A 17,464-nucleotide genomic window follows, 5' to 3' on the forward strand; every position below is an offset into this window, starting at 1 on the left:
TGGAGTGCCTCTAATTCAAGCCACAATGCTTTGTGGCCCTCTAATTCATTTAATGCACAGATTACTGTAAGGGTGGGGGTTAGTTTCTGCTCTTTCTGCCTGGCCTTGGCGCATTCCTTGTTCTGGGCTTTGTGCCCGGGGTGGTTGTGGCCTTAACCTTGCTGTGATTATCTTGTGTGTTTGAAGCTTGTTTCTGTTCTGTCATGGGAATTCTGCTGGGACGTTTGGGGGAGGTGGCTGAAGGTTCCGTAAAAGCGACACCTGAAGCCTGGGAAAGTCAGAATCCGCATCCTGTGTATTGCGATCGTTGAAGTTTATGAAATAAACGTACTGAACTCAGTTCCTTTGTTTCGAGTCCTTTGAGGTTCCTTACATTATGCGGATTCTCACTTCTCTATCTTCGGATTGATTTTGGTTCACTACCATTGTCCATCCGTTTTGTGGATCCCTGATGCCCAACGACATGCAGGGATTGAACACCGAGTTCGGCCGCCGCGACTTTGGAAGGCTGCATTAAGACTGTGGTAGCCCCCAAAGAGGGCTCCATATCTTCCTTCAACACGACGGTCTCTCTGGAGGAGCCAGCAGAACCCGTCTCCCTGGTGACCCTCTCTAAGCCTCGGCTCAGCAGGAGCTTAGCCTTCCTCCAACTGCATGAGCAAGTGGAAGAAGCCCCCCTGATGGCTTGGTGCACGGTTTCGGCCAGCCGCCTGGAAGTGCGTCAGGATTTCTACGATCCTGGTGGCGGAGTGTCGATGGATCACGCCCCCCCTGGGGCAACATTTCACTACCCGCCAGCATATGGATTACAAACCGGTGATCCGATGGGTCGAGGAGGAAATCGGGGTATCAACCATCCATGGGGACACAGAAGAGTCCCTGGCAAGATTCCTGGATCAATACCTTGAGGATCCCCCTCCCGAAGATCACTGGCAGAGCACCGGAGCGCGCCCGAAAGGCTCACACCCCCCAACGACCCAGGACTCTGAGGAGGAAGTGTTGGAGTTACCTAAAACTTCCAGACTCAGGCTCACTTTCGCAGAAGATGCCCGTACCCGCGACCCTCCGGACTTATCGGATCTCGAGGAAGTGGCGGCCATGCCCCTTGACGGTGCCCGCGACTCCAGATCTGAGTTGATGGGGGCTACCGCCCTACCGGCCACGGATGCATGGCGTCCCCTGGTTTTGGATCTTTGGGAACAGATGGAGGCTCTCAAGAGAACCAAACGGGACTGGGAGCAGGAACGGATGGCTCTCGAAAAAGAGCGCGAAGTCTTAGAACAAGAACGTGAACAGCAGCGCCGAGCCGTGGAAGCGGAACTTTCACGGGAGAAGGATGTCCTAAGAGACCAGTTCCTCAAAGACCTCACCTCCCGTGTTCGAGTCCTAGAACACTCCAGACTCGAGCTCCAACTCCGACCAAACCTCCTGCCAAACCGGCAGCGAAGGTCGCCGTCCCGCCGAAAAAGGCGAGTGCAGGACCGCCGGCAGCCGAATCCACCTCTGAGCGCCACCGCCGCCTCGGGTTATGTCTATATTGTGGGGGCCCGGGCCACATGGCGGCCAACTGCCCAAAAAAATAAAAGGCGCCTGTCCCAGCTCCCTGCAAGTCAACGGCACGAACCCCTCGCAAGACGGGTCCTCGGGGGCCCCAAGGAGCTGCGCAAACCACCTATGATGACGAGCCCGGGGAAACCGATGACACCGAACCTGAAGGGGTGAGCCTCTCGTCAGGTCCCGCGGAAGAGTTTCCTGCACCAGATGCGGTGAGTGAAGGGGGAGCCCCCATAACTATTATGACCACGCTAACCAATACCTCCAAGCACACCCATATTCTGGCACGAGCTCTCGTAGACTCCGGTTGCTCCCACTGCCTTATGAAGCCTCAGGTGGCTGAGCAACTAGGGCTCGAATGTATAGCATTGGCCAAACCCATTCCCTTTACTCAAATGGATGGCAGCCCATTGGGCACTGACGGTCCGGCTCGTTTCAAAACCCAACCACTGCTCCTGCGATGTGTTGAACACTGGGAAAGACGTAGCTTCATTCTGGCTCCAGTCGCCAAACATCCCATAGTGCTGGGCATGCCCTGGCTTCTCTCCCATGAACCCACCATCTTCTGGGGGCAACGCACAGTCCGATTCACCGATCCTCCTTGTGGGGATCACATGCACGAGGGTGAGCCACCGGCAGAGGCTGAAGAAGACCCCGAGGCGCCCCAGGCAATGGTTTTAGCCAGCGACCCGAGCCCGGAACTGGCCGGAGTTCCCAAACAGTATTGGGACTTAGCCAAAGTCTTTGCAGAACAGGAGTGCGATCAACTCCCCCCCATAGGGACACAGACTGTAAAATCCTCTTGGTCCCAGGGGCACAACTCCCCAAGGGTAGAATATATCGGATGAGCCCAACCGAGGAGAAGGAGCTTCGAGCCTTTCTCGATAAGAATCTGGCTTGCGGTTTCATTCGCCGAGCCACCAAGAGCACCCACGCAGCACCCGTTTTGTTTGTGAAAAAGAAAGATGGAACCCTACGTCTGTGCACTGATTATCGTGGTCTCAACGCTGTTTCGCTGTCAAATAAATACCCCTTGCCCCTGATCAAGGACCTGCTCGATGCCTTGGGAAAGGGGCGTATTTTTACCAAACTGGACCTGAGGGAGGCTTATTACCGAGTATGAATTGCTGAGGGATTCGAGCATTTAACAGCATTTAATACCAAATTTGGCCAGTATGAATATCTTGTAATGCCATTCGGATTATCCGGCGCCCCAGGGGCTTTCATGTCACTTATCAATGACGTTCTACAAGATTTTCTGTTTAAAGGGGTGGTGGTGTATTTGGATGACGTTCTAATATATTCCCAAACGATGGAAGAGCATGAACGTTTGGTCAGGGCTGTGTTGCAACGTCTGCTCGATAACTCCCTCTTCGCAAAACTGTCCAAATGTGCTTTCCACCAAACCTCCATGGATTACCTAGGGTATCGGATCTCTCCAGAGGGCCTGGAGATGGACCCGGCAAAAGTTGCAGCGGTAGTGAATTGGCCGGTACCCACCACCCGTAAGGAACTTCAATCGTTTCTAGGTTTTGCGAACTTTTATCGAGATTTCATTCCCCAATTTGCTAAGCTTGCTCTACAACTCACAGACTTACTGCGTACCAAAGGAAAGGGACCCCAGGCATCGAAACCCGGGACTCCCCTCTCCTGGTCCCCTGATTGTCAAAAATCTTTTCAGGCTCTTAAGACAGCTTTTACTACCGAACCCATTTTGAAAAACCCAGATCCCACTTTGCCTTTCATCGTGCATGTCGATGCTTCGGATAAAGCCCTAGGAGCAGCACTCTTGCAGAAAAATAAAGATAACGAACTCGTACCGTGTGCTTATTTATCGAAAAAACTGTCCGGCCCAGAACTCAACTGGACGGTTGGGGATAAAGAAACGGCAGCCATTAAGGAGGCTTTGTCTACGTGGCGGCATTGGCTAGAAGGCGCCGCACGCCCGTTCCAGGTTTGGTCAGATCATAAAAACTTGGCAGCTTTATCTACTCCACTCAAAATGTCGGCCAAACAATTAAGATGGGCGGACTTTTTCTCCAGGTTCAACTTCACTGTCCACTTTTTCCCTGGTAATAGCAACAAATTAGCTGACGCCCTGTCCCGCCTCCCCAAGGGGACAGACACTTCCTTACGCGCCATGCCTCGCACTATTCTCACACCCTCTCAATTGGGCTTGGCGGTAACCCGATCCCAGACAGTTACGCCCCCGAAACATTCCCCCATGAATGTCCCGGACGTTGTATCTCCATTTCTACATCACCTGGAGGAGGCGGGACGACAGGAGGTTCCGAAAGAGGAATCTGACCCCCTCCTGCAGTTGCAAGGGGGAGTTTGGAGATGGGGTGACTGCTGGTACGTCCCACCGGGCCTACGTAAGCAGGTTCTACTGGCCGGTCATGACGCCCGACAGGCGGGACACTTTGGATTTTTGAAAACACTTCACCTACTTAGGAGGCAGTTTTGGTGGCGCACCATGAGCAAGGACATTGAGGCATACATAAAAGGGTGTCCGACGTGCGCAGAGGCTAAGGCCATCCCTGGTAAGCCACACGGATTACTACACCCCATCCCCCCGGCGGCTCGGCCGTGGCAAGTGATTTCCATGGATTTCATCACAGATCTCCCTGAAAGCCATGGTAATACAGTACTTTGGGTGGTGGTGGACCTCTTTTCCAAACAGGCGCACTTCGTTCCGTGTTCCACCATTCCCTTGGCGCCTAAATTGGCCAAATTCTTCATTCAACATATCTATCATTTGCACTCATCGCCGGAGAGAGTGATCTCCGACAGGGGCCCACAGTTCATATCTACGTTTTGGAAAGCGTTCCTGGAGTTGTTGGGAACGGCCTCGGCTGTGGCTGCCCCGTACCACGTGCAAAGTGACTGCCAGACCGAACGGACCAACAGAACACTTGAGCAATACCTACGTTGCTACACCAACTATCATCAGGATAACTGGACGGAGCTTCTTCCCTTTGCCGAGTATGCCTACAACAACGCGGTTCACAGCAGCACCAATAAAACTCCATTTGAAGTGGTCTCGGGTCGTTCGTTTCCCCCGTTACCCCAGCTCCCTGATTATGCGCTCCAACCTCCTGACTTTGGTGACTGGGTCCCGTCTCTAGCTGAAGGCTGGAAATCCGTTTCTTCCTCGCTCTCGCAAGTGCAGGAAGCCCAAAAAAGACAAGCGGACAAACATTGAATGGATTTTCCTCTGCAAGTGGGGGCGTGGGTTTATTTGTCTACCAAAAACCTTAGGGATGTGCATAAATATTCCAAGCTAGGCAAGAAATTCATAGGCCCGTTTCGGATCACCCAAGTGATCAACGATGTGACTGCTCGGTTAGAATTGCCCAATTCTCTCAGTAATATTCACCCTGTATTTCATTCTAGCTTACTCAAGCGGGCTCCAGATTCAGATGCTTGGCACGACCCAACGGAGGTTCCCCCGCCGGTGATCGTTGATGGCCACAAGCACTACGAAATCGACACTATTCTGGATTCTCGTTACATACGCAAACGTTTGCAATATTTGGTTTCCTGGGTGGGATATCCCTCGGGCCATAATCAATGGGTGTATGTTGAGGTAACATTGGACCCCTTTGATCGCTGCTTTTCATAAGGCTTTCCCTCATAAACCAGGGGGAGAGGGGGCTTTCGTGGAGGAGGCGGAGTGTAAGGGTGGGGGTTAGTTTCTGCTCTTTCTGCCTGGCCTTGGCGCATTCCTCGTTCTGGGCTTCGTGCCCGGGGTGGTTGTGGCCTTAACCTTGCTGTGATTATCTTGTGTGTTTGAAGCTTGTTTCTGTTCTGTCGTGGGAATTCTGCTGGGACGTTTGGGGGAGGTGGCTGAAGGTTCCGTAAAAGCAACACCTTAAGCCCGGGAAAGTCAGAATCCGCATCCCGTGTATTGCGATCGTTGAAGTTTATGAAATAAACGTACTGAACTCAGTTCCTTTGTTTCGAGTCCTTTGAGTCAGAGAATGGCTTCGAGTCCCCTAGTCAGAGAATGGCTTTGGAGTTTGAAAACTGGTTAACCAGTAGAGAGGGTGTTGCCCAGGTGGAGACAACTGGCTTTTGAGAGCAAATATTTCTACAATGCCCTGCCCTGGACCAGAGTAGGCTGAGTAGGAATTAATGGTTTGTGTGTGAGGAGCGGGGTCCTTGATACTTGCCCAGGGCCTCAGGATCATTAACATTGACCCTGTGTGTGTGGTGTAATATAGTCTCATTGTGTATTTCCCTCCTTCAACAGCCAATAATGTGAAGCATTATGTTTGACATGGTGACATTAAAACACTTGTTTCCCTACCAAGATATATGCAGCTGCTACTTTTGGTAGCAAACTTGTATTTTAGGGTATTTTATTTCTATTTATACAGTTACAGCCTAATCCGGGGGGTTCCATCTTACACCACCCTTTTGGGTAGCATAAGCCCAGAGAACCCAATGGAGGACCTTTCAGCAGCAAGAAAATCTTTTTTTTTCTGCCTCCTCATGTTGTCAAGAAGCACTCTTGGAGGAGGCAGGGCAATGCCAAAACAAGCACTGCATCCCTCCACCAGTGGCTCTGGAATGAACTGCCCATCTCCTTGAGTTCCCATAAGATAGAGAGATAACTAAATAAATATTTTAAATAAATAAATTATATGGAATAAATATTGAAGAGAATGCCCAGTTTGACCAGCAGATGAAATGTTTTGCCTTTCGGTCAAGGCACCTAGGGATCCCAGCTGCAACTATAGCAAATTTTCCTCCAAATCTGTGGCTCATTAAAATACAATCCCTAACATTTAGTGTAAAATGTAAATGAAGATGACCAGATACCAACCAGATAGGAAAGACCCATATGATTAGCCTGCTATTGTGCATGTTATTCATAGATGTTGTCCTGCAGCATAAGACTGTGTCACACAAAAGCAGCTCCTATGTGAAAGGGTACAATCACATAATGATCACAATTATACACACTTTTACTGAAATCAATGGGATTTAACAGCACTTAACTTTGACTGGATTGTACCCATTGTTTTTCTATTTATCATCAAGTTTGTCCTTCCTGTTTTAGCTTACATCAACAAAAACTGGGGCTATTGTGGCAGAAGAACCACTTCCCCTTTTCCACACATTTTGTATTGTTTGAATAAAAAAGACAAAGAACTCATGATTGCTATTTTTGGACTTCTGCATCTTCGTTTGGGCTAAATGACACATAACTGGTTTTATACAGAAAAACCATTGATGAGCAGCCGGGAATGGTAAATTATGAACAGAAAGTATATTCTGGTCCATTTTTAACACATTTCCTTGAAAATTATCCATATGACGTGACAATTAATTTTCATGAGCCAAGATCCTTATTCCTTATGACTCCATCTTCCTCAGGTCAGACCTGGAAACACTTCCTTCAATAATGCTTTCTATTTCATGTAATTCATTTCAGCCTATACTCTCCAGCCTTATTAATCTATTTTTAATGCCTCTTAATCATTGTGCTCTTCCTTGCTCCTATTGCAGCAATCTATTGATGCTTTATTGAACTCTACAGTACAACCCATTTTTCCTTATTTTCTGTATATATATAGATAGGAATTATATATATGTAATATATACAAAAACCACTCCAAAAAAAGAGGGGGGAGGGAAAAGAGATGAACCAGTTTACACTTGGAACTAGATTTGTTACTGTAGCTACAGTAACAGGAATCAAAAGTTGGTATTTGATTTCTCTATTTTTGTTCATAACCCCATTATATGATTTTTTTTTTTGTTCAGAGGTTTAAATTTAAAATTTTATGCATTTGGTCAAAACAGTAACACTGTTCAGTTCAGAAAATCAAATTCTGCCTTTCAGGCTATTGTTGCCAGTATAATAAGTACAGCGCTTTTAGATTTCACATTGCTTTACAAGTCTAAACTCCATGGAAGCAATGAGATGTTCACAGGTAGAAGCCATCAAATCTTGCTGTGCTCACATTGCCTCTTGAAGCATCAAAGCTATCAATGAAAGCATGTCCTCCGTTAATATAAAAAAAATACAAAATGACAAGAAAAGTGGCAATACATTAACCTATAAAGGGACTGTCTATGGTCGATTTCGCACAGCATAATTATACCCGGTTATATTTGGTACTGAAAAATTCGGGTCTATTTTATCCTGGTTTCTCCCTTTGTATGGGTGCCCATTTCGGTGAAGTTAAGACCAGGAGGCAATACTCCCATTTGTTCTCCTCGAGTCTGGCTTCTTTTGTTTTTACAATGTAGATGCAGCACACATGCTTGAACATCCCCGGTGTACTGCATTCTGATTGGCTCTTCCCCCTCCCTACGGGCAATGCTTCTGACTGATGGATCCACAGCAACCGCTGGAAAACCAAGCAAGACACAAACACCCCTTTTCTCTAGCTTTGGAAAGAGCCAGTGCAGTGAGCAACATGGCAAGCACATTGTGCTATATACAAAGTAAAAACTTCTGACCAATACTGGGCATAGCACCCATCCACATTTAAAGGTGTGCAGGAAACCATAGCACAAGACTCTCACCCCTCACCCCCGATATACCAAATAACATTTGACTGGCCTTTGGGGCTGTCACGAAATGAGAGCATCCGGCCAGGCAGGTGCTTCCCCACCCCTCGCCTCTCAGGATCCCATTGGGATTGTGAGCCGGGAGCTGTAGGACTGGGCCGGCTGCTGCTTGGTTAGCGAGTGGCACTTGGCGAGAATGAGCTGAAACTTGGCAAGGACTCACGTTTTTCCACATGGGCTCACTTGTCTGGCTCCTGGAAGAGCTGTCAAAGGGCAGAAAACTTGCTTGGGGAACATTTTGGAAAGGGTAGGCTGCAACTCAGCAATAATGAAACTGACATGATGTAAGGCAGGGAGATCATGCAGTGGGGTAAATTGGTTTTGCTCCCGTAGCCTTCACGTAGAAGTGATCCAACATGGAATTCTGGGGAAAGATCAACATTTTAGTGGTTTTTTAAAAACCCGGGATGAGGGAAATATTGTGGGACAAACCCGCTTTAGGACTGGGAACTGTGCAAACTTCTTGACCAAACCGGTAGATTTATCTTGCTCAATTTGGGATATCTGAACCATGCAGAAATGGCCTATCATAGCATACAATTTAGTGTAAGTCAAAAATACAAAAATTGAATCAGATTTGGAGTGAACCAGAACTCACACCTTTACTGATCAGTCCACTCTCTGTCAGGAGTGGCGCCTGTCTCCTCCTGCTATCAAACAAAAGGGAAGGAAGGTGACACCTAGGCAACTGAGTATTGTTACTACTGGGGTGGGAGCCTGCACATTGACCTTCTATGCAACCTATGTAACCTTCTGTCATATGTTAATGGGCCTTTGTTATGTTATAAATCTGCTTCCTTGTGCTTAGACATGTAGATAACTGACCCTGCACAGTACTCTGGATGGGAGGGGGAAGTTGTGGAGTGCAGCCCACCAGGAGACAACCACTGCCTTGGCCTTGGGATACTTGTCTTCAAAAACAAAGTCTTTCACACTTCGTTTTCTCACATTCTCTGGGAAGTTGGAAGGGGCAAGTTCATGTGAAACAAAGGGGGGAAATATGACTGTAAAAGCCAGGATCACCAGAACTGGCTTACTGAAGCTGAGTCCTTGATGCCAACTCAACAAAGACTACTTCCTGTATCTAGAGTCCACTTATTGATTATTGGTCCAAGACTTGACACTCTCAAGAGTCATTACTGAACCATCTCAATAGTTATTACTGAACTGTGTAATTTTGTTCCTGAATGAATGAATATCGCCTCACTCTACTACTCCATCCTGCTTTTAAACAAATAGCCTTGAGGGAGTTTCTGTAAATGAACTAAAAAAAACTGGTGGTCAGTTGTATGTGTCAACCTTCTGCATATTTATTGTTTTTACATTCCATTTCATTTCAACAGTTTTGTTCATATTCATTATATTATTGTATTTGTATTTATTTTTATTCCCATTACTTTCAATGGGAAAGATTTCTAGATGTAACTTCTGAGCTTTCCATTTGATGTGAATGAAATTTTCAGAGAACATCCTTTTTATTTTGTTATTTATTATGTATGTTATTAAATTTATTATTATTACTAACGTGGCCCGGCCACGCATTGCTGTGGCTTATTGTGGTGAAATGGGAAAGGAACAGTAGCAGCAAATCAATTGCAGAAGCCAGCAGTACGAACTCATGCAAACACACAGCCTGATACTGTGCTATGTCAGTGATGTGTGTGCCCGCATTCCTTGCGAGGGGGAATGGAAAGGTACCCCTCCCACACATCTAGGCTGGCTGGTCATGATCCTTTACTTGGGAGTAAGTTTGGATGGTGGCAATGGGTGTCGCTTCTGAGGAAACTCTCTGAGGGGCGCGACACAGCCATTCAAAGTATGTCATGGTTGCTGTACTGAGCTTACTCCTGAGTAACGCGTGCCTGGTTTTCTTAACTGTAACCGCAGTATTCAGGGAATCTAGGGTGCCTGGCCTCTCCCTCCCATCCCTTGCATGTCGCCCCTCACTGTCTTCACTCCCACACTTCTCTTCCCTTGCATGCCACCCCTTCCCCTCCCTCCCTTCCTTTTCCCTCCACTAGGGTGGGTGGGTCATATCAAGATGCTGGGCCCCCTGCCTCCCCTCCCTTGCATGCCACCCCTCACTCTCTCCCCTCTCTCATTTCTCTTCCCTTGCATGCCACCCCTCCCTCTCCCTCCCTTCCCTCTCCCTCGTGTGTGTGTATGTGTTTCACTTCCACTCGAGTTACTGCCTATGTTTCCACTGCTCATATCTGGCCATCTGAGTGAACATTCTAAGGGCATGAACATTCTAAGGGTGACAGTTACACACAGGCAGCTGCATGTCCTTCACCATGGAGCGCCAGGGAAAAGGCATTTTACCTGGGCCAGGTGTGAAATTTCAGGTATGTGAAGATCTAAAAACACTCTCACCTGGCTGACTATAGTGGCTGGGAATTTTCAGAGGAATTGGCCCAGCAGTTACTGAGGTATACTATCATTAACAAAAACACTGTAATATATTTGGTAACCAAAGTATATACCCTTTATATTGCATAAATTCTAACAAAGCATTTATCATTTCCCAGTTTTGGATCTTTTCTCCTACAAAGATCACCCCACGCAGACACGTTGTGGTTCACCCACTCTAGCTATGTACATCCTCATCACCACCATCACACAACTCCCTTCCAATCCTCTTAGGGTACAGAATCAGCTTGTCACTGCTTGAATTGCACAGTATCTCAATATAAGCAGCAGCTGCTGATGGTTCCTCCTATGATCCCATAGCCAATGTAAGGTCCAAATATTTAATTTCTTTATGGCATTTAAAGCATTTTTCAAATGGTTCAAAGCTTTACCTTCACCTATGTACCTTCAGAGAGATGGTGAATTCACAACAGAATTAAACGAAAGTCATCTGAATTTACCGTAAATATGTTATGATTTCGTAACAGGACTTTTTAACTAAAATTTTAGCCACCTTATCTTACAAGGCACATTCAAAAGCAGCTGATGATAGCAAATATGTTGACATTCTGGATCAAAATGATGTACCTTATTACACAGGCGGCTAGTGGTTTCAGTGCCTGCTGAATCACATTCACATGGCTTGCAAACATTCACAGCTGAAAGATCTGCATCCACATTCCGATAAAAGAAATTCTTACACAGCTCACAATTTCTTCCTGCATGAAGGAAAGGTTATGCATTATAGCTTCCAATTCATTAAAATTAGCTGTATAATTCAAAATTAAAGACTATTCCTTTGAGAGAATTCTATAATTTTCAGGACGTCCATTTTAATGCACCTTTCATCTCTACCTGCCAATTTAGTGATCCAGAGCATATGAAACAATGAACCTGTTACAAACTGTGTTTTACTCCATTAAACTTCCATCTGTTACATAACACAACACTCTCATAAAGCTATTCTGCATGAATATCAGTTCTATACTTTAAAAACAATGTTGAACCTCAAACTTTTCCGACAGTGTCTAGGACTCCTGGAACATCCAGGGTATTAAAAATACTGACTGTTGTGTGTTTTATAGGCTTTGTGGCTGTAGCTGGTAGTTTTTCTCCTGACGCACCCACATCTATGGCTGACATCTTCAGAGGCTTGTCATGGTAAGATTCATTTTTCTACATATTAAAAATATTGTCCAACATCACCACAGGCAGAGCATGCAAGATTAGAAATATTCTGCAAGCAGAACTTTTTATAAATGTAAGAAGTGAGCCTAAAACAAATAATAATTTGAAAATGTTTCTGCCCCAGGTCTGCAATAATTCAACGCATCACAAAACCTTGGGTCAACCAACCATGTTCAACATAAAATTGTACTGGAGGTCTAAGTTAGAGTGGAGATTCTATTGATGTACAAGATACCTTGTTGTACAACTGATTCTACATCTGCAATACAAGTAGTAGAAACAATTGATAGGGTCAGAGATCCTAAGAGATAACCAATCTCTTATTCACAAGGATGAAATATTACAGAGGAAAAGTACAGAAAAGTATTTTGTTCATTTGGAAGATTCCATTTCAGCTTCTTTCCGGTGCTGCCCATGGCACTCTGTCTTAAATCATGGGAAAATCCATAAGCTCACCTTTTCTCTTACACAGCCAAAGCCTGCTTCAATTTGCCAAACTAGTCTTGAAGAACTTTGTTGTATGTATTGAAACTGAATTCCTCATGGCTAATCTGGGTTTCCTACCTGCCTAACAAATACTGTTCTTTCCACTTTGAGTTAGAACTGACCTAACGCATGAAAAGCAGGTGCCTGAGTTACTGAGATATTGGGTTGGATCCTACAAGATTTTATATTAGTGCAAGAGGGAGGAAGGGCAATCTTGTTTGGCTCCTGTGCAACCTCCTCCTGCACTGCTATCCACATGAATCTCACAAAACCTGCCAAAAATTTTACAGGGATCAAATATGTCCTCTTTTTGAAACCAGAAAAAGAACAGGGAGGATCCATCTCTATGTTATTACCATGGTCAGATCCTTGTGTTCAATGAAAGCAGACTTTTCCAATTAGATTAATACAACTCACACAAGTAGAACAATATCTTAGAATAGTCTATCAGCGGAAATGCAAGAAACCAAATGATATTTTAAGTTCTATGAAGAACATACCTTGATGGTTGCTTTGACTAAACTGTGAAACTATGTAATGGCCTTGGGCATCATTGTCAATATTCACACACACCATTTTGCTGATTCATCTGCATTGACCTCTCTAGTTTATTTAGTGCCCGAGGCTGACAAAGCAGTCAAAGCACTAGAATGCAGGTAGTGGTTCATAGGTAACTGTAGAATAGATCTTTTTAAGTGTGCTAAGTACTGGATAGAACAGCTATTATTAGGTAGTCTGATCTGCCTGAGATGCCAAAATTTTTCAGGTTGTCAAATGTTCATTGTGTATTAAATTCAAGCGCTCAAACAGGCAAGAATATAATTCTCGATAAACAGCCTGTTCAAAGGGTTAGAAATAAAGAAACTAGGTAGATGTGAGCCATCATGCACACTCACCACTGTGCGCATGTTATATATAACATGTATAATATCATAAAGCAGGAAGATGAATCACTGGACTCGAGAGCTCTGTGCACACACACAAATCTTAATATTTTGCACAACTATAGAGGAAGGTGCAGATTCTCAATTCACAGTGCATACGGTAGATTTACATTTCCAAAAATACAACACAAGGTTTACTTTTTCCCTGTAATGCAGTTTGTTAAAAAGTAGGAATCAATTCCATTCTCCACAGAAGTATAATTTTTCTTACATTTCAGCTTCAAATGTTACAATTCTTCAGAATGACTTCGACATTCAGCCACAGTGACTCTGCACTTTGTTCTGTTGTGTTAATTACCTGCAGTGTTATGTTGACAGTTATCACAGACTCCACCACCACCTTTATAGTGTTCATTAGGAAAAGAATCCATTGTCCTGTTGTAGTGACAGCTTACTGCATGGCCATAACACTGACAAGGCTTACAATTATAGGCACGAACTTGATCTCCTGGGTGAAAAGGCTTGTCATTATATAGTGACCAACAACGTTCACACTGGAATGAAAAAGAATTATTTAACAAGGCTTTATATCTGCATATGCACAACTACATGCTGCATTGGATTTTCCATGTAGTACAGTACTGTATTTTAAAACAGGCAGGCAGGCAGGCAGGCAGGCAGGCAGGCAGGCAGGCAGGCAGGCAGGCAGGCAGGCAGGCAGGCAGGCAGGCAGGCAGGCAGGCAGGCAGGCAGGCAGGCAGGCAGGCGTTTTCCAGTAAACAGTGTTTTCACAAGACATCATTCTTAGATCACAGTCCAGATTGGGGGGGGGGGGAGAGAACTGTGGCAGCCAGAGACTGCACCGCAAAGGCAGCACCATGCCATCTCCAAAGCAGCTTTGGGTGAAGGGAACAACAATAATTTGAAAACCCTTCTGCTGCCCAAATCCCTCCATAGACCAAACATTGGTATAAGTCTGCAGGCTCAGAAGGTAGCATTTTTCGGCTGGGACACCAGTGGGAGCCCCCAGGAATGTCCCCCATACCAGCATCCACTCAGATGCCAGTAACACACCACTTCCAGTAACACCCACTTCCAGGTTTGCCCACCACAGAGCTGTAGAGTGGCTGGATGTTGATGCATTCATTTCCCCTGCTGGCATGGGTGACTTTTATACTGGTGAAGGGGGCAAACATGTAGGTGTGACCCTCTGCCACTCCCAAAGGCCATTTGTCCCCCCATCTGGATTGGGCTGCCCAAGTTATTTATTTATTTATTAAAAGCCTTCTTCGGAAACTGCAAACAGATTTTAACAATGGAATCACACAGCATAACATCTAATGAACAAGGCAACGGGAGTATAGATACAAATGCAAACAAAAAATAGTATAAGATTATACCAAAAATATTCATTGAAGACCGTGTAGTAAAAGGAAGATAATATGATATCGAAGAGATAGAAAAAGTGCAGAGAAGGGCAACAAGGATGATTGAAGGATTAGAGCACCTTCCTTATGAGGAGAGGCTGCAGCGTTTGGGACTCTTTAGTTTGGAGAGGGGGATATGATTGAAGTCTATAAAATGATGCATGGGGTAGAAAATGTTGACAGAGAGAAATTTTTCTCTCTTTCTCACAATACTAGAACCAGGGGGCATTCATTGAAAATGCTGGGGGGAAGAATTAGGACTAATAAAAGGAAACACTTCTTCACGTAATGTGTGATTGGTGTTTGGAATATGCTGCCACAGGAGGTGGTGATGGCCATTAACCTGGATAGCTTTAAAAAGGGCTTGGACAGATTTATGGAGGAGAAGTCGATCTATGGCTACCAATCTTGATCCTCCTTGATCTAAGATTGCAAATGCCTTAGCAGACCAGGTGCTCAGGAGCAGCAGCAGCAGCAGAAGGCCATTGCTTTCACCTCCTGCATGTGAGCTCCCAAAGGCACCTGGTGGGCCACTGCGAGTAGCAGAGTGCTGGACTAGATGGACTCTAGTCTGATCCAGCAGGCTAGTTCTTATGTTCTTATGATGAACAGTGCAACAGGCTAAAATCCTATTTATAAAAGGAAGCTCCATGCTAAACAGTTTGGTTATACTAACCCCTGAATAGACGGACAGATCGATGATGGATGATGGAACAATTAAAAAATACTATGAAACAACAAGAATTCTAAGGCACAATGGAGAGTTAAGAACTTGCAGTCCAAACTCTCCCTAGAAGCTAAAAGCTAAACTGAGGCTACTGTACTTTGGTCTCCTTATGAGAAGGCAAGAATCACTGAAAAAGGCAACAATGCTAGGAAAAGTTGAAGGCAGCAGGAAAGGAGGACAAAAAATGTAAGAAGGATTGTCTCAATCAAGGAAGTCTTCAGTTTGCAAGATGTGAGCAACAATATTAACAACAGGACATTTGGGAGGTCATTAATTTATAGTTGTCAGTCAGAAGTGTCTTGATCGAACTTAACACACACAGAAATCCTATTGGTTCAATGGGATGGCTAAGAACATCTGTTGAATTGAAATCAATGGGATTTACAAATGCTTGGCCACAGTGGTTTTCCACATACATACGATGACAAATCCTTAGCTAATTACCATGCAGGATGCACAAGGACCCAAGCCCTGTGCATCCTGCATGCCCATTGGCCATTTCATGCTGCGGAGCAGCTGCTTTGTGGCCTGGCCAAACCTTTCCCATATTCTCTCCCCCTGCCCCCAGAACCCCCCAGTCCAGGGGCGTAATGAGGTAGCCCTGGGCAAACTGTAGCCCTGGGCAAAAACCTGAGTTGGATGCCCCCTCCCCCCCCCCCATGGCCGGCCACTCCACTACGACCAAATTTTTTTTGCACCAGGACATTGGTGCCTGCAGGGGGTGCATTTTTAGACATATCAGCACCAACATTTCAGCATATCATCAGGAGACTATCCTTATGCTACCCCCCAGGTTTGGTGAGGTTTGGTTCAAGGAGTCCAAAGTTATGGACTCCCAAATGGGGTGCCCCATCCCCCATTGTTTCCAGTGGTAGCTAATAGGAGATGGGGGCTACAGTTTTGAGGGTCCATAACTTTGGCCCCCCTGAACCAAACTGCACCAAACTTGGGGGGTGCCATCATCTCCAGATGATACCCTGAAACTTTGGTGCCGATACATCCAAAAATGCACCCCCTGCAGGAACATCCTAGAAATTTGCCCAAGAATCTTTGTTCTGCATTGAGCTTTCTGCATTGCTGTCAATGGGGGTTGCAGGCTGTGGGGGGCACATTTCTGAAGGCACAGTCTCAAAGTTAAATATCAGGAGACTGCCCTAATGATACCCCCCAAGTTTGGTGCAGTTTGGTTCAGGGGGCCCAAAGTTATGGACCCTCAAAACTGTAGCCCCCATCTCCTATTAGCTCCCATTGGGAACAATGGGGGATAGGGGCACCCCCTTTGGGAGTCCATAACTTTGGACTCCCTGAACCAAACCTCACCAAACTTGGGGGGTAGCATAAGGACAGTCTCCTGATGATACACTGAAATTTTGGTGCCACTAGCCTAAAAACTGCGCCCCCTGAAGGCCACAAATGGAAATCCACTAAAATACCCAAAAACGAACCCAGCATTTTGATGCCCCGCACAAGGTGATGCCCTAGGCAACTGCCCACCTTGCCCAATGGGCATTACACCAGTGCCCCAGTCGGGCCCTCCGCAGGCCCAGAAAGACCCTTCCCTTCCACCCCTAAAGTAATGCCGGGCTTGCAAAAGGCCCAGCATTCCCCCTGCCCCCCAAAGCATCCCTCAGCCTTTCCTCCCATCCATAGCACCCAGGCTGGCCCTGCAGAGCCACTGTTCCACATGCCCGGCAAAGCCCTCCCGCTCACCCACCCTACCCATCCAAATTCCACATTCCTCCACCCTAACCCACACCTTCTCATTCTCCCCCATCCCTAACCTCACCTTCCCACCCTCCCACCACCTCTCTCCATACCTTTCAATTCTCTCCCACCCTAACCTATACCTTCTCACCCTCCCCACCCCACTCTCACCTTGCCACCCTCCCCACCTCTACATACACCTTCCAACCCTCCCCCACCCCTGCCCACACCTACCTACCACCACCCCACATCCAATACTCCCACCACACCTTTCAACCCTTCTACCACTCCAAGCCTTCCCTTTCAGCCCTTCCCCCACTCCAACTCTCACCCTGCCACCTTTCCCCACCAGAACCCTTACCTTTCCAACCTCCACCCAACCAAAGCCACTCCATTCCCTACTACCCCAATCCACCACCCCAAGCCTCACCTTGCTGCCCTCACCCACCCCAAGCCACACCTCTCCAGCCTTTCCAACCCCCAAGCCACAGACCCAG

General features: G+C 46.3%; 1 protein-coding gene across 1 annotated transcript in view; it reads right to left on the reverse strand.

Moving 5' to 3' along the window:
• The window catches only part of USH2A (usherin), a 646,790-nt gene that overhangs the window by 542,269 nt on the left and 87,057 nt on the right, over positions 1-17,464 (reverse strand). Inside the window, exons 9-10 of the mRNA XM_048504848.1 lie at positions 13,468-13,663; positions 11,140-11,270 (exon numbers count right to left, since the gene is read on the reverse strand). Of these exons, the coding sequence (XP_048360805.1) occupies positions 11,140-11,270; positions 13,468-13,663 (327 nt within the window). The remainder of the gene's footprint in view (positions 1-11,139; positions 11,271-13,467; positions 13,664-17,464) is intronic.

The sequence above is a fragment of the Sphaerodactylus townsendi genome, linkage group LG01, assembly GCF_021028975.2.
Source record: "Sphaerodactylus townsendi isolate TG3544 linkage group LG01, MPM_Stown_v2.3, whole genome shotgun sequence".
In the NCBI taxonomy this organism is placed as follows: Eukaryota; Metazoa; Chordata; class Lepidosauria; order Squamata; family Sphaerodactylidae; genus Sphaerodactylus; species Sphaerodactylus townsendi.